Raw genomic sequence first — 24524 nt, forward strand, 5'->3', positions numbered from 1 at the left:
GATAAAGGGACAATAATGTAAGAATTTCTGAACCAATTCAATTCTGCAACCTGGGAAATAATTGCAATGAGTAATCCATACCAAGAACACGTATGAACAGCATCAAGGGCATTATAATGTGTTGACATTTACATCTTCTCCTTTGAGGAAAAAATCCTATAAATGGATCAAGTCTAACAGAAGCCCATGACAATTAAATTCTCCACAATGAGAAAGCAAGAAAACCCAGTGAAGAAGTTATCTGACAAAAGCTTTAGGACAAATATTCTCTGACATGTGGCATATATCCCTGTGGTCTGTCATAAAGCTTGAGTGCTGATTTTTGCTAAAGCCCCTAAACACCACCCATCAAAAAAATCACATGGGAACATTTTCAGTTCAACATCTGTGTCCTGCTCAAAAATACACTATAAATACTCAAGGTCTGACATGCCTTATATATAGAATAGCTTCAGGCATGCAATGATATTGGCATATAAACATATTCAGACTGTAACAGTGGCAGCACTGAGGAAAGCTGTCTGTCTGCACACGTCAATAATCTACTCTTCATCCATTGGCTACAAGCCGGTATTTCTTTTTATCATCATCATTTTTATTTATCTGCAGTGTTACTGTCTCCCTGCAATGCCAGCAGACTGTTTAGGAGGCATTCCTCTCCTCTAAGCACTTATGTCACGTACCAAAACCTGCAGAAAGAAGAGGGAAGATGGAGGTTACCCTAGTTTTCATAGCTACTAAGAACGAAATATGAAAGGCCTTATTTTATCTGCTCTCTGTGAATATGCCTGTGTACCAGTATTGCGGAGCGTCAAAGCGCCTTATGCTGTATGAGGGGGATGAGTGTGATCGCTGGGGTAAGAATGTTACTGGCTGATGTCAGCTCTGAGACACAGAGGACAAGACGCAAATCAGCTTGTTATCCAAGATGTACAAAGGAAACTATTAGTGGAGAAAGGAGAATTATCAAAGCATTTGCCAATATGAGTGTCTTGGCAAGTAGTCAGTAAAGCCATTCTCTTCAACGCCTTTCTAACAGCAACAGTTACGTAAGATTAAAAGATTTAAGCCAAATATTCCACTCTTCCCAGATTCAGAGATTTCACTGACTTATGTATGTTTCAATAACTTCCATGTTACTTAAACACTACACCAACATTCCTCCCAAGTTTTTGGTTCTTCTGCTCCACAGATCCACCTCTATAAAGCAGTTAACATATTCTCAGCTCACAGATTATACTTGAGCTTTCTTTTCTTGCACAAGATTTAAACGTGTGCTTAAGTGCTTTGCTGAAGAAGAAATGAATTTCTGAGTTATGAACATTTGGGAACCAAAGTCAAAGAGTGAAGAAGTCTGGTGCTTGGATTTGGAGAAATGCAAAATCTGGAGGAGTGGAAAACCTTTCACATTTTCTTGTGAGTCCTTTTCTGGAATGAATGCAGTGCTTGAAAGGACCAAAAAAAAAAAAAAACGGTAAAATGCCTTTCCTGTTGCCTGAGGGTATTTAATACAATGGAACAAGGGCAGTATAATCAGCATTAAAATGCTCTTCATAAATAATGGACAGTCTAGCAGCATTTATCTACTCTGCACTTCAGGAAAGTTTCCACTGCTGAATATTTCATGAATAAAAGGTAATTTATTGTGGCTTTTAAATTATACACTTCAGAAACTATTAGAAAAAAAGTTCTGTGTTCCTGTGCAATAATGACTAGTTATGAATTTCTAAAGAAACACTAGCAGCCTAAATGCATATTTTGAAACATAACACATACAAACTACCAGGGACACCTTTGCCCTAGACTGTAGCTACTGATTTTTAACATGTCCAATCCTATTTAGCAATACAGTATTTATTTGCAAGTGAAGAATAAACCTGAATGTATATTTGCCTCAGAAGTGCAAACTAGAACTGACATCTCAACAAAATATAGTACTGATCACAGGTCACTTAAGATGCACATCTGTGACAGCAATTTTCAAGAAATCTGTTCTCTGTATATTATTGTAAATGCATATTTTATTACGGCCTTTGTAAGGGACAATTAGAGTTCCGTATAAACAAAACCATTAAGGAAACATACTGGTGAAAAGGTGAATTGTCAAGATGAAACAGAGGTAACCTTAGCTCTGTCCCTTGTGAATATAAGGCTATGATGCAATCTTATTGCTGCATCCAGAGACAGATGCTCAGTGGTTGTAGATTAGTGTGACTTCACAGAAGTCAACAGTGCTACATCTGGTTTCTATCAACAGAAGCACCAGTGCATTTCTCGGCATCAAACCTGTCTGTACTACTTCACATGCCTATGAAAGAGCACCACAGGAGCACGCTGTGAACAAGCACACACTGACAAGCAACTTTAACACCACCAAAGGAAATGGTATTTAAACATTAAAAGGTAATTTCCCTCAGCCAGAGCTATTCTTGGGGAAATCTTTAGTTTTCTTACTACCCCCACACTTCCAAAATGTAGAGATACTCTAAATGAGAGATGACAAAGTTTTCTTTCTAAAATGAAGATAGCAAAAATAACTTTCCTTTTATATTTTTTTATATGATAACAAAGCCACCATACCATACCAAATCCTCTTTTTTTTTTTAATTCACATTCCCTACTTGAAAAGGCCAGATAATGAAAAATTTAAAATATGAAAGCTTGTATATCCAGAAGTTAGAAGCAATCAGAATAAACAGTACCATACATGGCAAATCATCTACATTCTAATAGCCCCCGCATGTGGACAAATGTGTCTATGGCAAAAAGATTTATTTACTGAATGACTTCTCATGACACAGGCAAGGAAGAAGTCTGAGACACCTGGCTCACCCCTAGATCAATCATCTCTCTTAGTAGCAAAATGCACTGCAAATCCCATGGAGGGATGGGACATCTACAAAAGACATCATACACGAAGCAGTATTTCAGGTATTTTTCTGTGTATTTACAGAAGTAAAACAAAATTAATCTTTAGCACTTAATCCAAATAGCCTTACAGCTTTGGCAAGGTATGTCCCTCCTACATTTACTAGCAGAAAAAAAAATCAGACAGACCTATCATGGATAATTTGGCTTTAGACACCTCAACTGCAGCAATAAAGTTATTTTGAGGGAGATGGATCTGCTGCAGTCTGCACCTTACACAACATATTTTTGCTTTTGAAGACATCTAGAATAGTTGCTAAGCTGTTCATTTATAGACATAGTGATTGCAACCCTTAATAACTGGTATACTTGGTACGGTACTCAAAAGTAAGCATCATATCATTTGTCTGTGTCTGTCAAATACTGAGTATTGATTTGGAAGCTGTAAGCAATGCACGGGTTTTAGCCCGTCCTATTGCACAAAGAGGTTTTTCCCTCGGTCAATAAAGTCTCTCAAGACACCATATTTAAAAATCCTGGATGTATTAACAGTCAAATCATACATTTAAAACAGTGCTTCTGACATCTACTGAAGAGCTGCTAGAAACAAGAACCGATGATACCTATGTGCTTGCTTGCTGCTTCCTGAGTTGCTCTTCTCATTACATTTTGTGGACTTGGGCATAAAGGTAAAAGAAAAGCATTTATTAGGGGGAAAAAAAAAACGCCTTGGAAGGAAAACAAGCATCTCTGTTGTGCCCCCTGCTCATGTAGCATGAAAATGAACTTGTGGTAGTGTTTGCCAAACAGACTGCAGCAGGATCCAAAACATTATTGATGGATAACTTAAGTTTACATATATTGATAAACACCAACTCTCTACACTAATGAAGATACAGAAACGCTCTTCTGTTTGATAGTATCCAACAATTTGTCAGGGGGCTGCAATTGAAGCCAAAGACAGCTTTACATAATGCTTGTTTACTCTGTATTAAAATACAATATTTTGTATCACAATGTTCAAGTAAATGATAAATATAATATCTGGTGTTTAGGTAGAGCTTTACATATATAAGAGGAAACAGGATGTGTCAATTTCGATGAGCAATCCCACAACAAATGATTATACTACTCATAAAACCAACAAGACAAGCCCGTGGAACAGTAAGAGAAAGAAGTCTGCACAGAGGATAACGAAGTCACCTGGTGGGACATGAGCGTACCCCTTTGGAAATGATACAACAGCCCTGCTTCACGCAGAAGAAATTCAAAAATCAGACGCCCATTTCCTCCAGTTCACGGAATGCCAGCAAATTAGTATGAGAGACAGAAAAGCAGGCGTAATCATTTGGAGTGCCGGTATTCAATACGTAACCATACTGAGAAATGATTCACAGAATAAAATACTTGCACTGAAATAAACTTCAGGTATCACTGAACTCACTCCGTGTTTCTTAGAGGTCAAACAAATAGGCCAACTTACGCAGCTCTCCTACTTTCAGTATTTCGCACAGCATCTTTGTCAGCTCAATGCTACTTCGGCCAAATGGGCACTCATGCTTGTCTTCTCGACTACTGTTCTCCAGGACAATCTGAAGTAGGAATTAAAATGGAAAATAATCAGTTTGAAGAATCCATGAGCTGAAGTATTATACTCCACATCCAACATTTACAACATACACTAGACTGAATTTAGGAAAGTTTTCATAAAGCCTTTCCGCCAGCTAAATGAGAGGAGAAATGAGCTGACAGGAAAGCAAAACAAACAAAACAAACAAAAACACACACACACACACAAAAAGAGAAATGTTGCCTCCCTATGCATGAAGCAGTGACACAGAAGCAGTGCAATTCCAAGACCAACCCAGACGCTTTCCCATTCCTATACAGTGTTGCTGTTCTGCACCAGTCCTGGCTTGAAGAAATTGCATCAGAAGCCAAAGAGAAAGAAATATTTAAAACATTCAAGAAACATTTCAAATTGCAGGTTAAAGGAAATTAGATATGATGACTCACAGACATGAGCACACCTAGAAGGAACCATAAAAAACGTATGACAAAAATTGCATAGCTGGATTCAGGCTTCAAAAAAGATGCAAGTGACAATAATCAAACTCCAGTCCACAGAGTAAGAAAATGTTCTCAGTTTCTCCATTACAGAAGACACTTGCATGCAAATCATGAATGCTGCAAAAACAGCTCGAGGAAAGTCTTCATATTATCAGTTGAATTACGGTGCAAAAATGTGAGAAAAGAACTTCTTGAACATCTTTACACCATTTCGCACCTGAAATAATATTTTCCCCAGCACTACAACTAAACAAGAGATTTCACTGTATATGAAAGATGAGTTATAAAAATAGTGTAGATTTCATTGAAGGTGTGTGCCTGAAAAGGCAGAAAAACTGGGGCTGGAGAAAAGGAAAAAACAAACATTCAAAACAGATTTGCAGTAAGAATTGTCTCTGCACTAACAAACTTTGCCACCAGCTTTAAAAAGATGGGAAAAAAAAATACAACCTAAACATCTGCTGCACAGCTTGGGGGTGAGGGAGAGAGAAAGAAAATGAATTTTAAAGATAAGAGATTTTGCCAAGCTCCAAAGAACCTCAGCAGCTCTCTAAATTTTCTTCACAAACAAGTGTTTGGACACTGCTCTGTGATTTGCATTCCTCCTGTCTCCTTAGCTCCTATCTTCACCATGTTTGTTTTTTTTGTTTGTTTGTTTTTTTAATCTTTCAACTTTGTCAGCAAGGAAAGCTTCCAAAACAGTAAAACAACATTGCTTTCCATCACGACAGAAAATGTTGTGCTCCTTTCTAAAATCCTAGAGTTCCCACTAAATCCTCATTTACAAAAGGCTCCAAGGCTGGAACTTCGCTCAAAACAAGGTGGTAGTGGCAGAGAGGAGGACTGGATCCATCACTGGATGCCAGCAAAACCTTCCCTCTCCCCCCAGATCTTAGCTGTGATTGTTAGGTATCCATGCTCTCTCGTGTGCAGAAGCCTTCGCTGTCAGGCAGTTAAGGTAAAAGTGGGAAAATGAAATGAAAACCCAAAAACAAGCATGAAAGTTATCTGCTTCACATAGCATGCTGAAACCTCCTCACCAAGAAGTATCTATTCCAGTCCTGCTCTACAAAGGGCAGCTCCTAACCCATCCCCTGGGGATGTAAAAGGATGGTTGCTTTCTGCGTTGTGAAAATGGGAGATCGCTTTGTTTTGGTTTTCGTTGTTGTCTTCTTATCACCAGATTTGCCTTGATTCCCACAGATGCTTAGAAACTAATTCAGGATGTGATAAATACCTGACTCTAACTGATTTTCACTGGACTTTTCCAACGGGGTGTATTAGAATCACGGTCACCGCTCTGCCAAGAGGACTTACTTTTCCTTGTAAAAGTTTTGGTTTAAATTACACCTAATTGTTCCGTGTCACATCTGGGTAACAGCTGTATCAAATCAAAGAAACACCCCTGCAATTTTTGTTTTACGTTGCTGCAGCCACCATTCAAGGAACACGAGAATATGACTTTGCCTTCTGGACGAGTCATCTTGCTTCAGTCTCTTTCATGGAGGATAGTGCTACATTTCCATATCCAAACGCAGGAGCAATGACAGATTGGCACACATGCAATGTAAGGCTGTGTCTCAACACCTCCCTGGGACCACTTCTCTTGTTTTATTATTATGTGTTTTATCTCTCACATAATAAAACGTAAAATCTGCATACTGGAGCAGGGGGCTGCTTTGACACAGATTTAGACGCAGCAGAGAAACACTGGTAATAAAATCAATGAAGAGGCAAAATGAAAGGGTAAGGGGGAGGGGACGGGAAGCTCTCAGATCAGCATTCCTGCTGGCTTCTGGCAGATGCATTTTGTTCAGTTTCACATTAACCCGACACATTAACATTTCATGAGCACATAAATATTTAATGGTGACACCATATATGCATATAATGTAAGGCAGAATTACAGCAATCAATAAGAATGCCAGAGAAATATTTAAGGAACTGTGTATTGCTATACAGCAAATTAAATGGCAATTTCAGTAATCAATATGTAAAGCAGCTTTAAAACAATCCTCACTCACACTCTCTCTGCAAGCATCATCTTTTAGAGTTTGCTGTGCAAAATAAGGCAGAGCTGACATGTTACATTGCTGCAGAAAAGGAAGATGGAAGACTCTTTACTACATCTAAGGCAAATTTGTAGGCAAATTTGACTAATATGGATCTTCTATAAGAAACAGCAATGGTAAAAAGGTGTGTGGAGGGGTGTCCTTATCAAAACCCAAAGGAAAATTATTCTTAATCTTGGCAAGAGATTTACAACATTCATTAGGATATTTGTAATACTCTTTTCATGACTTCACAACTCATATCCTGTTCCAAAGTAAAACGCTATAAATACAGCTGATAATGGCATAATTTTAATCTTACTTCCTTTATCAATCTGGTTATGGAGGAGAAATAAGGAGAGAATAGACATGTTTGCTCCATAAACCGGTGAAAACCGTAGCAGGGGAAAACATAACACAGCTCTAGACAGAAAATACTTGTGAATCAAGCCATCAGTACACTCTGTAGACATACACATTTCTATCACAGCAGTTATTTTAGCAAGGAAAGGAAAGCAGTGAGGAAGTCACCAAGACCAAATAACCTTCATTCAAATGGAGGTCTATCATCAATGCCCCCCCTCACAAATCCACCACAGCAAGCTGCAGATCTACCAGATGTTTCACTATCAACAGGTACGGTTGCTAAATTTTACTTTGGGGAGAAAAATATTTAAAGGCAGAAACCATGGACATTGCAGGAGAGCTCTCAGCACCTTGACCATCTTCCCTTAATCCTACCTCAGCCCTCGTTTGCTTGGTAGCCCCTTTATTTTGATATTAGGCATCTACTTCTGCCAGCTTATCCTCTATTTACTGTTTGCAGAGCTATGGAATTGGAAAGATGCAAAATGGAAAAATGGCTTTTAATATGCTAGATATTGTACAGACAAAATCCAAAACCACCTTGCAATACAGAGATACAAAATGCTGCAGATCATTTTTTCTTTCTCTGTTCCTTTAAGCTCTACTGCCCATTACTATGATGCACGGCAAAAAACAACCATGACGTGTAACACGCAATAAATACAAAACAATTTTCTTAAAAATCAACAAAAAATACAGACATGGATCTCAAGAAAACGAAAACAAAAGGGAAAAAATTACCCGGAGAGGGCAGGCAGGCAAAGTTTGTGTGAGGAAAAGATACTAAAGAACAAGACAGGATAACAAGTTGGTAAAAGGAAAGTAAGTGAAGTAATTTAAAAACCAAAAAGAAGAACACAAACATTCTTCCTTCCTTTCTCTGAGCTGCAAGAACAAGATACATGAATGAGAACAAAGAACAAAATTAAATCAGAAGAATGAGATTAATTACTAGCAGAAGGGGAGAAAGGAAGAATTTAAATATATATATATATATTTTTTTTTTTTTTAAATTAAAGGAGCTGAAATTTTTAGGAAAGGCAGCATTACCCATTTTCTTGGCATTTCTACAATTGAAACTTTGTAGCCTGTTAAGGCACAGGAATTTGACAACCTCTGTAATAGAATACAGATCTGTACAGTTTTTACTATTTTTAGGTTACCTCATGTATGTACTTCTCTCATTTACAAATTCCTGTTGTAAATAGGACAGAAACATTTCCCAAATACAAAAATAAATAAGTAATATCAAAACAAACAAAAACAGGAAAACAAACAAACAACAACAAAACACACACAAATAAAACAACCGAAATGATCAGGAAGAGAAATGAAGTCTTAGTGTAGACATTTCAGGCAGTGTTGTTTAGCAACTGCTGACAGCTGAATTTCTTCTGGGATTTAGCCATATGAATTGCCTGAAGTACACAGTTTCCTCTGAAGCCAAAAGCATTTTCAAGAAGAGGAAGGCAGCCTTCAAGTGTCCTATTGTCCAACAAAACATTTAGAAAGAATGAGGAAGGAATAAGCCTCCTTATAGAATATATTTAGTTCTTGTTTTTGAAATACATTTTTTTTTTTACTTCCTCTTTGTATTATAGTTAATGTTGCTCAGCATCACCCAAAGAAGGCTAACCTACCTTTACAAGATATGTACTAATAGCATGGATATATATTTATAATATAAATATAAATATATAATATATAATATAATGGATATTTTATAACATAAAATAAACTCAAATGTTACGCCAACATCACAGAGAAATAGTGTAAAATCTCCAGCAGCAGAAAGAAACAAAATCAAAAGATTTTCTAACTTTATAGCAGGAAACTTCACGTTGTTCCTTTATGATCTTCCATTGAATTATTCATCGAGTCTATCACTTCTTCAGGAACACAAAACAGACTCCTCAGGGAGGCTATGGACTAAATGAAAATGTTTTCATACTTCACTACCATGGTCTTAAAAGTCTGCCATCAGCCTCGATAATGAAGCTTATGCCCGCAACTAAGAGTTAATGACTGACAAAAACCTAAAGTTGTAAAGACAGGTATCATATTCAAAAGCTTCCTTATCAAAATTCAGAAGGATGAAACTACCTGGAAGAAGTATTGCTCCTTCACCGGGAATATCAACTTAGCCAATCCCTTAATCCCTCACATTAAAAATTAAATTGGCTCAAAACATACTGCCCACAGCAATTACAGAAGTAATACCTGAACCAACCTCAGAGCTTCGCAATAGAATAGAGATTCATTATGACTGGGAAGTAAATACAGAGAGTGAAAGACAAGACCCACTATAGCTTCAGCAATACTTGTAATGAATCCCACAGCTGAGAGTTCAACAAGCATTGCTGCACTGTTAGAAAGGAGAATTTCCCCGGACCCATTTCATTGTACTGTCTAAAATCATTCTGCGTTAACAGAGACCAAGTTTTCTAGCAGCCTGCTGTATAGGTTAGTATCAAGAGGTTCAGAGAGCAGCTGCTTAGTAAATATGGTAAAAATCTACCTAGACCCAAAATGAAAATCTGGCAGCATTTTAATATCCAAAAATTACAGAGATGCTCTTTTTTTTTTTTTTTTTTTTGACACTGCTTAACTGCTCTTAAGCTTTCTTATCACATATGGCAGGCTTCACCATTCCCATTTCATGTAGATGCCTTAAGTAATTCTAGGAAGCAAATCCTAAAGATATACTTCTTGAGGAAGATAAAGGACACTGCTGCAGGCAGATTCAGTTCCCATTTATCCTCATCTCCATTTTCCTCCTAAGGCAGCTTGCCATTTTCCTCAGCTTCAGCAACAGCATTCTCTTAAGATCCTTTGCTCAGCACTGTCCCCTCTAACCCCTCTTGTTATCTTCATCATTTTATTTCCAATTTGCCACGTTTCCTCTCCCCCTCATCTCAGCCTTCCTCCACATTCCTGGGCCAGATCAGAAATTCGTTGTGGCAAAACTTAAACAAAACAACAATTTTGTCTGCCTTGCTCAGGTAGGCACTAGAATTGCCATTTCTTAAGCCAATATTTGAAAGACAAGCTGAGACCTACATGGGATGGGATGGGGTGGGGTGTGGGTGGGTATCCAATTATGTCCTTGTATTACAACATACAGGTTACAGGATGAATTCAAACTGGCCTGGTAACATTACAGCCAGTGTTCAACTCTGCAGCCATAAAGCACTTTAATTCAGATGGCTATTTCCAATATTCCAATAGCTGGTTTTCTTTTTAGAATATCATGGTGTTCCCCCCCCACCCCCTTCTTTTAAAACAACCCAAAAGTTAGTGTCAAACTATCACAAGTGAAATTTGGATGGTTCTGCTCCACATGAGCAGCTGCACCTAGGGATAAATTTTGCTTCTCACATAAACACCTTAACATAAAGCACAATCATAGTGTCTTTACTTTCTATCAAAAGCTAAGTACATTGCGACTTGTCTTCATATATTACACAGCTTCTTTCTTCCTTTGCCACTCCATGCAAAAACAACCAGATCACTGTGAAGCTCGGTGGCAAGGCCCAAGAAAACTGAGAAGGCCCAGCTGCCACGTTGTCTTTAGAAGCTGCACCAGGATCTGCTCTTCACTTCTCACAGGCCCCAGTTGGGGCTTGAAACTGCTTAGGGACATGGTTTAGTGGGTGACATTGGTAGCTGCATGATGTTTGGACCAGATGATCTTGGAGGTCTTTTCCAACCCTAATGATTCTATGATTCCTCCTCCCCCCCCCTGCGCCATGCAAATGTGAGAGGGCAGTATTTTCCCTCAGTCATCTCCTTGCTCACCTACAGCAGAGAGCAAGAACCTACAGTACCTGCATAATGTAGCAAGTTTTTGAATTTTCTTTTCTCTCACAACATAAGAAAGGCCCTATTAGTGCTCTAATGTTCTTGTGGTATGGATATATTAGAAAAGCTTCAACCTTTGTCTCACATCAATGAGACTGGCAGCTAGTAGCATCACAAAAGCTCCATGAAAGAGGAAATGAGAAAAACCTGTGAGACTCCATAGCTACTCTTCTTTTCTCCCCAGGTATGACAGAGAAAAGAGAAAGCAAGAACACATTAAGAGACTGGGAGCCACAAGGCATAGACAATTTGGCCTTATGTGGAAAATTGCATTGTCTCATGAGACACACCAGGAAGACAAGCATAACAAAGCTCACTTTTCTCACTACCTTTAGCAGAACAGAAATAAATTACATCCCTTTCCAATCATTTCTGGGAGGAAAAAAATAGTATGGCAGAAATGAGGCTCAGTTTTATTTCAGAAAATGCTGAAATTATATGTTGGACTACTCATATCTGATCAGGCTAGAATGAGTAGGCATGAGGAGACTTTGTGAATTGGCGGAAGGATGCGTAGGCAGCCTCCTATACAACAACTGCATGGGTTAGAAAGTATACGGCACGCAGTCTGGCTGTGACTCAACCCATTAAAGTTCTGAAAGGTCTCTGCAGAACGCCAGCAATCTTCCCGCCTGCATCACGGGGGCTCATAAACAGCACCTGCTCCTCCAGTGTGACTTCTGAAGACTTAAAAGGAAAAGACATTCTCTCCTCAACCTCCCCAAAAGCAGCAACTCAAGTAGCTGCTAGAGAAGAAGTGTCACTGCATCACAGCTGTATGAATAACTGATTTCCCAGCTCAGCAGACGCAGAGGAAAGGGGGATTTCCTATTTCTGACCCTAAACCAGCTCAATTTCTAATTTTCAGTTAATCAAAATAACTATTGGCTCAAAGTCCTAATGTTGTTTTGATTTGGAGCATTTTAATAACTTAATACTTGTCTGAAATACAAGAACAGAAAATTTAGGAACATGCCACTAAGTATCTTGCACATCATTCACAAAAATACAGCACCAATGGATCCACTATAAAATACACCGTAGGATCAGTAAGCCCAACTCTGCAAAATAGATTTCAACACTGGTTTCCCACCCTGTTGACGATATTTTATACTGCCACTTCCACATTTAATATCTAACAAATATCCACATGAAATAGATATAATCCTTGGGAATAGGGAGAAACCATCTCTTCTCTTGAATTTCAGATTACTGTAAAATGATCTCTTTCCAAGGAACACTTGCTTTTTTTCAGGCTGAATGTATGAAAAGCTTACTCATCTAATAAATGGCAAAAAAATGGGCATAAACTTGGGTAGCCAACTGAGCAGAATCCAGACATATAGCTAGCCAGCGCTCAGACCTGGAGCTGCTAAGTTTAGTCGTGGTTTCTGCCTGAAGCAGCAATCTTTTGTGCTTGAACAAAAAGAGGAGACACAGCATAACTGTTCTCAAGGAGGAATCTTACTCCACAGAAGAGAGACATGTTAGAACATGGCTGGTCATAAGAACAGAAGAAAAAAATGTAGACTAGTCACCAACTTGTAAGTCAACAAAGGCAACTTCATTAAAATGAGACTCACGTACCCCACCACAGGCAATGGTGTATATGACTTCCCTAAGATTCAGACGACTTTCTGTGAAATACAATAACCTATAGTAAAGTCCTCCATTCCTTCCCAGATAAATGTTGTAACTATATTTAGACATCTATGAGGAAAATGTAAAATAACAGAATATTACAATAGTTGCACATTAGAAGCTAAGGTATAGTTCCTGTAAGTCCAGCTTACCCTATGGCATCTTCTCTTTCTGCCTGAGAACACTTCAATTAGCAAAGATACAAGAAGAACAGCAGTCCACTCACAACAGGAGAAGTAGTGCTGATTTTGCTGCCTGCTATGAAAAACATCTAAACTAATATTGACTGCACTTGTAGGAGTCGGCTTATCAAAACTGCAAAATTGTTTTATCTATAGAAGCATCTCAGGCACAAACATGGCAGATTTAAATACACAACAACAAATAACTCTCAAATTTTTCTGGGTTACAAATAAAAGAACTGCTCCATTTTGGTTCCTTCAGCTTGCCCTCTACACAAAACAAAGTAGATCTCATTATTTTACAACAGTATTGGCAAACAATGAAGTGCATACAGACAAAAAGCAAAATAAAAATCAGGCAAATGAATGTGTGTGTGCCTACAAACACATACATACAAAATATTTCAGTTTCATATATTTATTCCTCACTCCTCATTGTATTGAAAACAAAATGAATCTGAATAGTCTTGTATCATGAATTTCCAAACAAATCAACAACAAAGCACCAATAAATTGAGATACTGATAGCATGATAGGATTTCCATGGAAAGGTTTTTCCTCAGACCCTTTTAACAACTCAGGAAAATTTCAAATGCACACTGCTACAAGTTACCAGCGTGAAAAATCTTACGGTGTCTACATTGAATAGTCTGTTTTAAATGGTAACTTATAATTTTATTTTTAAAATTAGTAGAACTTGAAACTGAAGTAGTTTTGGAAAGGAGCAAATTGCAGTTAGGGTTGAAAATGTGTCTGCTCCAAAAGAACAAAAAAAAAAATTTATCTGTCACAAAGCTTTATTCCCATCATTTTCTTCACTGTTAACTTTAATTATACACTCTGACTGTCCTATAATTACATAGCTTGGGAAGCTGCCAATTTTTTCCTGCGGAAACTTTTATAATTTCTTGCAGAGATTCAACATTACTTCCATCAATACATTCCATATAGTTTATGTCACCACCTTTTAAAAGCAAAGCCTCTGATAATAGCAATTGATTATTTAAGTGGAACATGAAAAAAATGCATGCACTTTACTAAAGTCACTGATAGCACCAAACAATTAATTTAAAAAAAAAAAAGAAAGAAAGAAAAGCTAACTCAATAAGAGACTAATTCAATAGGACTTAAAAAAAAAAAAATAATCCATATGACAGCTAAGGACACTACACAACCAAAGCAAACATGCACAACGAAAACATGCTCCTTCACACACACAAAAAAACCAACCTTTCTTCAGGAGGTGCCAATCATTTTATATAGTAAACAAAGTGAGATTAAAAAAAAAAAAACAAAGCATAAAGAAAGAAAACCAACTTGGTTTATCTGAATAAAGACAGCAAGAAAAAACAAACATCACTGTAGTTTCAGGAGTAAATGTGCAACAGGCAAAAGAAATAAGATAAATGAAATGTTGGGAAGTTGTTAGGAATCAAAATTGAAACTAAAAGTTTCCTTGGTTTTGTTTTCATTTTCACTGTGACACACCTATGTTTTCACCCTCAAATGCTTTCTGCTTTCAAGATGCAGAGTTACCCATCTGCTCCACTGCCTTCATACTCATGTTCTTCAACACATTGCAAACACGTTTGCTGTCACTGTAAGTACTTTTGCTTGGCACTGGTCTTGGAAGCCTTACTGTCCCCCTTCACTGAAGGTCACTGCAGCTTCAAACATCCTTCTCATCTAATTAATCCATTTATTATGCAAATTACTCCTAAGTGGAATCAGCTATGAGAGACATAACAAAAAGACAAAAAGGAAAGAGATTGCTTACTGCTTGCCTGCCTTCTCTTCTAACCTCTCCTTACCCAGCTTTTTCAGTAATACATGAAGATACCTTACTAAGGGCCATGCGGCTGGGGCATCCTAAGAAATCAGCAGGTCAGACTGCAGTGATTTGTACCACCCATTAAAATATAGCACTGGCAATAGACTTGGTGTAGTCATCACAATTTCCTGATAGTATCTTCATTTAATACACTGCACGGTGTCAGGAAAAACTTCATATTTTCCAAGTTAATTTTAAACCAATGCTGGTTTCCGATCTCAATTTTAATTACCCCACAGCACAGATATTATCTAATGTGGGGGCTTAGGAATTGACCCATGGTACAGCAATTAACTGCATTGCAAAATGCAGTTTCCTTGACTCTGGAAAGACAAGTAGGCTAACATATTCCCAAGGTGTGTTAGCAGCTCCCACAGCAACTTTTGGCAAGCAATTTTATCTCAGCATGCCTCAGCATGGCTTTTCTAGTGTACACATACTCTTTCTGAGGTGAGAAATATATAAGGCACACCCAGACGTTCTTGTAAAAGGAATCCTACAAGAATAAAGACAGACATCTCAAAACAACAACAATAATTCTCAGTAATGCAGCAACAAAAATACTGCATTACAGAAACAAAGCTGAGGAGCACCAAAGTCCTTTCTAAAAAGTGGCTAATTACATGCTATACTGGACCCAATTTTTAAAACAGCATCTGCAACTTGAAAATGAAAAAGAAATAAAAAATAAATTGAGAGAAGTCAATGAAAGCTCATTTTCAACAGTTTCTGTCCTCTTTAAATTCTTTCGGACTTCTTCAAAATACATGTGTGCTATGTGGGATGCACGGGCAACCCATACTATGTGCATCCTCTAAATTTAGAATTTTAAAAAGAAGCCTATGAAGTAACACCATCCAGATCTTACCCAAATTTAAAATGAGAAATCCAAATTCTAATGAGAAAATGTAACCACTTATCTTTTTTATAAAGAAAACCACAGTTCAGCATAGTTTATCCAGAAAACATACTCACTGCTCAGTATGTGAAATAACCCTTAATTTCAGGCGTTGATCAGGTTCAATAACTATTCCACATTGCAGACTGCCACAGTCTGTTACTGCTAGGTTCAGACTGAGGCAGAAAGATGTATTTACAGAGCAAAACCGACTATCTTGTGGTCTCCTATTATACCCATGGATCATCCTGTCTTGGATATCAGCACACTCTTTACAAACCTATTACAGCCTTAACACTATTCTACTTAGAACAAAAACTATATGATAACTCTTATAGCTTACTTCATTTAAGTTCACTCCTCATTATTTAGTAGAAACAATTGTTGTGCTTACTGTCTCTATATGCAAACTTCCTCATGCAGGTCCCTGGGCACACACTTTCTGGGGGTAGTTAAACCATCCCTACCAGCTCAGGACTCTGACTTTCTAGACTATCTTCTACTCCCATCTGTGCCAGATAGGTTTGCTCATGGCAAATATTCAATTTCATTAAAGGTCAGGAAAAGTTGCTCTATTTGATGCAGCTATTATTCTCCTGTATGCCTCTTCCCATAAGGATGTAACAATACAACTTGTTTTAACTACACTTGAAATAACAAATGTAGGAAGTAAACTGGGCAGGGGAAGGAACAGGTTGTGCAAGTGAATTCTGATGCTTTTTACCTGTTTTTCTACAAGCATTACTTTACCTAAAGCAATAGTTTTAGTTTAGGGAGCATCTCAGAGATGAGAGTTATCTCAGGACACTGTCAACTCAGTTATCAAGTCATTTGCTAGTCAAATCCTCCTTCCCACAGAAAATCTTGATAATTTTTGGTAGGCTTTAAGCAGAGCAGAGAATTCTGCACAAATAATCATTTCTGAGCTCATAGTTCATCCAAAAAGGCACAAGCTCATCTCTCTTCTCTTTGCAGGCCTAAGAGAATATCTATAATATTTCACTCGGCTTATACAGACATGACACGTTTCAGTGTTACATGGTTTGCCCTCCTATAGTTAGCTGTTAACAGTGAACCTTCCTCTTCAAAGTGAACCATAAACAGGACATTATCAGTATATACGGGGAATATATCTTACCGAGGAGAAGTCTTACCCGTATATAAGCATCCTGGTGATGTTTAGCGAAATACAGCATATTGTCAAGGGCTAGCATTCCTGGAGGAGTCTGTGTAAAATCCATTGCTGGGTTTACATGATTCTGCAAAAAAGATAACAAGATCACTTTATCAGTACATTTCCATAAACTATCTGCTTACCTGTGATTTTTGATGTGCACCATGTTAGCATGCTGTGCCAGAGGCCAGCAACACAGGCCTTTTTGCTGAGTAGAAAACTTGTAACACGGAAATGGTGCACCCCTCAAAGAACTTCAAAGCCAAACATAAACAGCATGAGACTGGCTTATCAGTCATTTACTTGTCTAACTATGCAATGGAGCTCCGAAAAGGAGATCTGTGCTTCTATAGCACTCAACCAAGACTTTCATATATCTGATAGACTCATTGGTGGTGTTAGAAACTAGAAGTAATAATTAATGAAAATGCAGATACACATGCAAACAGCCTCCACAATACATTCTTATACAAATGCTATGGGATGATTTCAAATAAACCATGAAAAGGAGAAAAAGCTACTAAATTCAAAAGCCACATTAAGTCTATTGGATCTCGTAGAGTCCTGAACACAAAGGGTCTCAGATAAAAGTATATGAAATTAAATAGATTCATCATCTGGAATTCAAGTAAATTTTGTTAAGTTTTAAATCTATGAACTTAAGTATGAAATTAATGAACAAACATACCAAACATAACCAAAACTTGTCAGCTTCCACATGCACCTAGGTTTCAAATGTTCAGTTTCACTTGTTACATACAAAATGACATTTGCTCAAATATTCATTAACACCATCAGTCTTTTGATGGGATGGAATTAAATGTACATTTGAGTAAGTTTCATGTAGTTCATGTTTCTGAACATTTCTGAACAAATCTGAACATTTGTCTGGCCGTAGACAGACTTAAACAACACAGAACTGCTCAGAAAAACAAAGACCCAAGGGTATGTCTCCATCAAAAATGCTTATCTCCTGCTAGTCTCTTTTATCACTATCACCTTTTCAATGTCTGCAGCTCCACTCATTCTGACACAGAAAAGATTTCCCTAGTCACTTTGCGATGGCATTTCTATTCTGCAAGACTCAGCTGTGAGAGTTTTTAAAAGTGCATTTCCTATCACAAAACTTACTATATAACAATGGTAAAGATCAGCACAGATTTCTTCTTCTGTTAATCTCTTTCTGCACTGCACTTGGGGTCTGATCCGCCCACCTCACTGACAAAAGCATAGGCTGACTACTTTGCCTCCTGTTGATTCTGCCAGGCCATGAAGTTGCAGAAATGTAGCATTCCACTCTCTTGCCTGCCTTGTCTTTAGATGTATGACATATTGGTTTTAGCTGGTCAATAATTCATATTCACATGAAAGATTAGAAACACTGGAAAGTTAAAATTATATATTAAGGTGACTTCTGCCACTTTAAAAGCAGACAAAGATTTGGGGATCAGGATAGCGTGCACAGTCTATTCATTTTACATGTACACCAGTTCTCTGAAGCACGACAAGCAACACAATCAGAGTCTCACTGCTTCACAGTGGAGACTCAAGAGGACGTCTGAAATCCTAGATTTTTATGGGGAGATATCTATGCAGTAGAATGGGAGTAGTTTAGAGTGGAAAACAAATGTTTAGTGAGTTGACTGCATTTAAAAAAAAAAAATCACCCAAATTCATCAAGTTTATATTTTTTTTTAAAAAGTCCTTTATGGCTGTTTCCTCAACTCAACCTTCCATTTTCGACATGTAATATATTTATCACTTTTACAATCAGTACAAGACTTTTACAATCAGTACAAGACTGTTTCTCACAGATGACAAGCAAAACAGACTTCAGCTTCTGGGAGAGGAATATTTCCCTTCCTGACATTTTCAAGCATTCCAGAAAGTGCATCCTTTTGAGAGGCTGGGTCTGGCAGACAAACAAATGCTCCCCCTTAGCCCTGCTAATCCCAACATGAACATCCTGGTAAGATCTTCTACACATTTGAAGTTCTCTTCATTATGCATACAAAGTCCTGGGGAACACCACTTTATACCTAGCCTCATAACGAGTACTTTTCCTTGGGAAAGCTGCTGAGAAGATGTCAACAGGGAACCTCACAGTACCCTTTTTATAACACCTTTTCCAAGCAGAACTTTAGCACAGGGATGCACATACTCTCTTCATTGCTATGCTACAGCACAGGCAGAACATAGTTAGATAAATACTGGCAAGCAGAGAGTATCAAGACCCAGCTACCTTTCTGTAGCTATTAGAATAATCAGCACTCATTTTACTGGTATTTACAAGCAATGTTGAAATAAAAGCAGGATACCAAAATAAAAGATTGACCCACTGTTGCCTGAATAGTTCTCTCCTTCATCCTATTCTAGCATCTCAAGTTATGTGGAAACATCGACAAAAACAAATGGGAACAAGAGAAATCTCACTGCATTTGTAACAAGGGTTCATTTTGTCTCTTACCATCGATAAAAATCTGTTCAATCAGAAAAGTCATCTCCATCGCATTACTTTTTCCCAAGTCAAGCCTATATATCCAGCTATTTTCAGCTGTTTCAAAAGTTTCTGTCACTTTTGATCCCAGGATAATGAGGGCTTGATCTTAAACTCTATTAAGTCAAATCACTGGAGATAAGCCAGCTGACAATAACTCAGGATCCACAATTCTGGCGTGTGTGAGACAGTAAATTATCTTCAATTATTCTTCAAAAACAAAAAGAATGCAGGCTGCTTTGTTCTATTCCTTCTCCATCCCTCCCCAAATCATCCTTTTCTTAACATGTTGAATGTTTGTGGTTGAAATATTAACTGATTGAGAGTGGGTTTAGAAATGAGATATAAAGCTAAATTACCTAAAATGCTGTAGTGAATAATTTAGAAGTATTCAAACATCCCCACCTACAACATAATTTATTAAATATATGGAAAACAACACTTGAAGCAAATTAGCTGCATCTGTTTAGTATAAAGTCCATTCCATTTTTCTCTTTATAAAAAAACAAGAAGTACAAAGGGAACAGATTTTTTCCCATTAGACTGAATAATATCTACATAACCTTCAGCTTCTGAGCAGTATTTAACAGCTTATGTTCTTATGCTATATACGTTGACATACCAAAAACACCAAGAATGTTAGCCAGCTTAGCAGAGTACTTTGAAAATGAAAGTTCAGTCTTCTGGATAAAATGCAAATCCAAAATCATGTCTGCTTGTGGCATTATCAAAAAAGTAAATAAAATGAAATCATGTGGCATGTTTCACAAGATTATAGCTATTCTGGATAAATTCCAGTGTAGTAATTATAATCAGATAACCTAGTATTCTCATGCAGCCCTAGCTGCATAAAGCTTTCCTCTCTATCCTGAATGGCTCCACTGTCTTCCTCTTGGCTTCCAAGGCAATCTGTGAGGAATGTACAGATTTCAGCTGTAAGAATGTGTCCTGACACTGAGATGCTTACTCACAGTAATGGTGCACTGTCTGTAGATAACCACTAACGGAATAAGCGATGCTAGTTCCTTGTATTAATCCTAACAGTGTCTTCCACATGACTATGCCAAAGCACAGACACCATTTATTTCCCTGCATTCACAGTCTACTAAAGGTACAAACTTACTTATTTCTGCCTTAACAGATATTGACAGCCTATCACAGGTTTTTCATCAGTGCTGTGTTCAGCTATGTAAATCAGTTGCCAGGTTATGCTAATTATTCCTGAATGCTGCTTGCGGTCAGTGCTAGACCCAGTAATTGCTGTTCCACGCAGGAAGAGCAAACTTCTGTTTTTCCAACCCCTATGTAGTTCACGTGAAATGTTATTCTGAATGTCTCCATTCTGTAGGCTTGTATGACAAAAACATTACAGGAGTTCCCAGGGAGGTATTGGGATTGTAGAAGAACCGATGATAAAAGAACTTCAGAACATCTGAAGAAGAGACAAATTTAAATAGTCTTGATATAAAATGACACCCCTCAAAATTGGTCATATTTTTTCTTACAGAAGAAGGGACAATCTGGCTACAAAGATAATGCAAAAGGCAGTGATCACCTCCTTCCTTGAATTACTTGCAATTATTTATTTTCCTCTTGCTTTTAAATGTAAACCACTGTTTCGTGGGCCAGGAAGGAAAGCAATCACCTTGTTCTATATCGCTGGAGTACCTACACTAAAACCTTCCTTAGGTCAAAGGCATAAATTACAGTAATAGATAAGTGGATATTTGCTCTATCTGAACTCAGAGCAAGAATAGCAGGAACATCTCAAGTTGTATTTTCAGTGAATTATGAATTGGTAAACTTATGTTAGAATCAGTAAGCATTTACACAAAAACTACAAATGTGAAAAAAAGCTACAGAAAAAATTGTGAAGTTAGCTGAAATTCTTAACGAGGAAGTAATTTTCTCATTTTATTTAATAGCACTGTATTCAAAGAGCTGATGCATACAACTTCCATCATTCAATTTAATGAGATCTAACAGTGACTTGGGAATTTTCAACCTCTATGCATTCAGTGAAAGCAAGAACTAACAAACAGATTTGTTTTTCCCTTGATGGCTATTTAAATATGCAAATGTGCATATTTTTTTCTCTTCCAAAGCCAATTTTTTGAATTTTCCAACACAAATCTAGGATAGAATGACTTTTTATCTGGAGGATCACTGAATTACAAAATAAAATAAAGTACTAAAAACACTGTGTACCTTGAGTCAGATGTCTGCAAGCTCAGCAGCTGTTACATCTTTAAAGAGTATGTAGAAATTTTTTTTTTAAGATACATGGCATTCAAGTCAATTAAATCACATACCATCCCCACCCTTCTTTGCGTTTAAAGTACTCCAGTGTAGTTCTGCTGGATATAGTTTTCACAAGACTTACAAATTATATTTGCATATTTACAGAGCAGTAATATTTTTCATTTTAACGTATCTCTAGCTTTGTCCAGCTTCATTCATCAGCAAATACTTGAACATTTCTACTTGCTTTAACATTTTTATGACAGCTTTACAATACATGTTAGTAGACTGTGAATATCATCCTCCATAAATAAAATTCATTCTAACATACCTAACACATTAAGCAACAGTCTTTCTAGATCAAGTTTGAACTCACCAATACAAAACTGACCTTCTCAACAACAAAGAAATCTAAGTGCAATCTGCACATCAAAATTTCAAAATTTGACTAACATTCCCTTATCATAGAATGGCTCGGGTTGGAAGGGCCCTTAAAGATTATCTAGTTCCAACTTTCCTGATCTAACTAAGGTACTACGTAATCTAATGTAAAGCACCACAGCACCATATACGTCACCCCTAGACGTTTGTCCCAGTCATGAATTGAGTCTACAGTGGTCAGAAATCACAAAATCTGAATGTTACAGTGACATAACAAAACTCACCTAAAATCATCAGATAAGACAACAGAGCATGGGAAAAGACAAGCACTGCATTTTTTTCAGACATGAATAAACTACACTTTGTAAGCAAGACATAAAGCTTTTGCACAATACTTCATATTTTCTAAGTACTTATACTGCAGCTTTACAGTTACATGGAGCTAATGCTTTGTATTCCAAGACCTTTAGCCTTATGGACAGAGGCAATACTTTGAAAGCCTCAAAGAATCTAAAACAAATGCTACAACACTGAGGGATGCAAGGTATCTTGTCCAATGCAAGATAGGAGTACAGTTGTCACAGGGATAGTAAACAAATAATAACAATAAACTATTACAAATAACCCCAGATTAAATGTTTTCAGCTAAACAGAAGCCAGACGAGGCACAATCAAAATGTACCCAAGCAATCCTATCTTCACTTGTGTACACTTCATGTTCTTAAGTCCATTTTAGGCATGAAAAGCCTTTTTTTGAGTTCAGGTAAGTTTTATGTCTGCCGAGTAAGGTACACTGTGACTTTTCTTATTTAAGCATAATGGCTGGCACTGTTTGTATATTGGTGTACAAGCATTAATGGTTCTGGCTGATTCTTCAAAGACTACTTATTAAAGAACAGTTCAGAGCTATTTAACAAGCACTTTGTATAAAAGTTAATGAAATGATACAAAATGTTTAACAAGTGTACATAAATATTTATTTTAGTTTATGGCCAAAACATGAAAGTTGCATAGCCTATCAACAAGAAAAAGGAGCTTCTGACCATTTTATTAAATAAAATGGAAGGCTCAAAACCAAGTTCTGCCAAGTCTTTGGCTTCTTGAGACAGAATTTTCTAAGAATAAGACTGAGACAAGAGCATCTTTTTGATTGTTTTATTAACACTTCAGGCAATTTTACCTAACCTCTTTAAAGTAAAATTTGCCTCTAATTTAAAGCACATTAATTGAAACACCTTTCAGTCATCATTTCCTTATAAGAGAAAGAAAAAACACTTAGATAGGGATTTGAGTAACATCAGGGTAAAAATAATCATTGCAATTTTCCTGGGGATGTTTTATCTACAGGAAAGCCACATGGGAAGCAGCTGACTTAATTGCTGCAGTTGCCTCTCCCATACATCATCACTCAGAAACTTGAGTGGATCTCTGACAGGATCCTTCGTACCATAACGAGCAGCTCCAGTGAAGGATGTGATGTTTGTTATGGGAGGAATGGCACAACCACAGAACAGCGACTAATCCGTAGTAAAAGAAACTGTCAAATCTATATTTTAGCTGTCTTTAGACCTAAGTCCCCATATACAAAATGACTCTTCTTACAGTCTAATCTTCCTACAGCTCAAGTACAAACAGCCAGGCTTTATAAATACCAAAATAGAAGGGTTTGGAAAATAGGACCACACTCTGAAAGCCTTTGAGTCCATACTTCTGTCTTAAACCAACATTAGTCTATGCCTGTACTATAGCATACCTCATTTGCCTTCAGTAGTGCGGCAATTATAATTTTAATAAAGACTGGATCCATTTGCTGTGGAATTTCAGTTCACCCAACTTCCGTTTTTCTTTGCCTCCCTCTACAGGAATGTGAAATGTGAAAAGCTAGAGCTGTGCTTTGCAAAATTTGCAACTTTTTGTATGGCCCAAGCATTCTTCTGCTATACCTCCAGGCTCCTCCAGATTAACATCAAAAAGAGAATGGAGTTGCACCAAAATGTAGGAAGATTAAAAGAGTTAAGGAGTTTTTAAAAGAATACGTATTGCCTTCTGTGTAGAGGCTGTGTAACAAGCAGACTGTATCAAAGAGTCAAAAGATTCAGAATTCAGATATGGAGGTGTTTTTAATTTGAAGGAGAAAAAAATCAATTATTCCCGAAGGAGTTGCTCTACTCCCCCTCATCTCTTAATTCATTTACAGGCCTGAGTTCATGAAACTGCATATTCAGAGAGCATCTCTTACCCATATTGTAATTCTTCATAACTGAACAAAATCCAAACACTTTGTGTGCTCTATTTACTATCCTTTACATCTTACAACAGGCAAAAAACCACAAGGAATGAGAGGAGGGAGAAGCAAAGCAGTACGTACATACAAGCAACATACACACTGAAAACTGCATAGGCTTAAGGAAAAATGAGTATTTGTAATAATGAACACTAAATTGAATTTACAGTGTTTCACAA

General features: G+C 37.3%; 1 protein-coding gene across 14 annotated transcripts in view; it reads right to left on the bottom strand.

The window, feature by feature from the left end:
- The window catches only part of ELMO1 (engulfment and cell motility 1), a 310022-nt gene that overhangs the window by 151250 nt on the left and 134248 nt on the right, over positions 1–24524 (bottom strand). For all 14 annotated transcript variants that reach the window (XM_040545682.1, XM_040545678.1, XM_040545686.1 and 11 more), the window contains 2 exons: positions 16923–17027; positions 4352–4460 (listed from right to left, as the gene is read on the bottom strand). In XM_040545682.1, coding sequence (XP_040401616.1) covers positions 4352–4460; positions 16923–17027 — 214 coding nt within the window. The remainder of the gene's footprint in view (positions 1–4351; positions 4461–16922; positions 17028–24524) is intronic.

The sequence above is a fragment of the Cygnus olor genome, chromosome 2, assembly GCF_009769625.2.
Source record: "Cygnus olor isolate bCygOlo1 chromosome 2, bCygOlo1.pri.v2, whole genome shotgun sequence".
NCBI lineage: Eukaryota > Metazoa > Chordata > Aves > Anseriformes > Anatidae > Cygnus > Cygnus olor.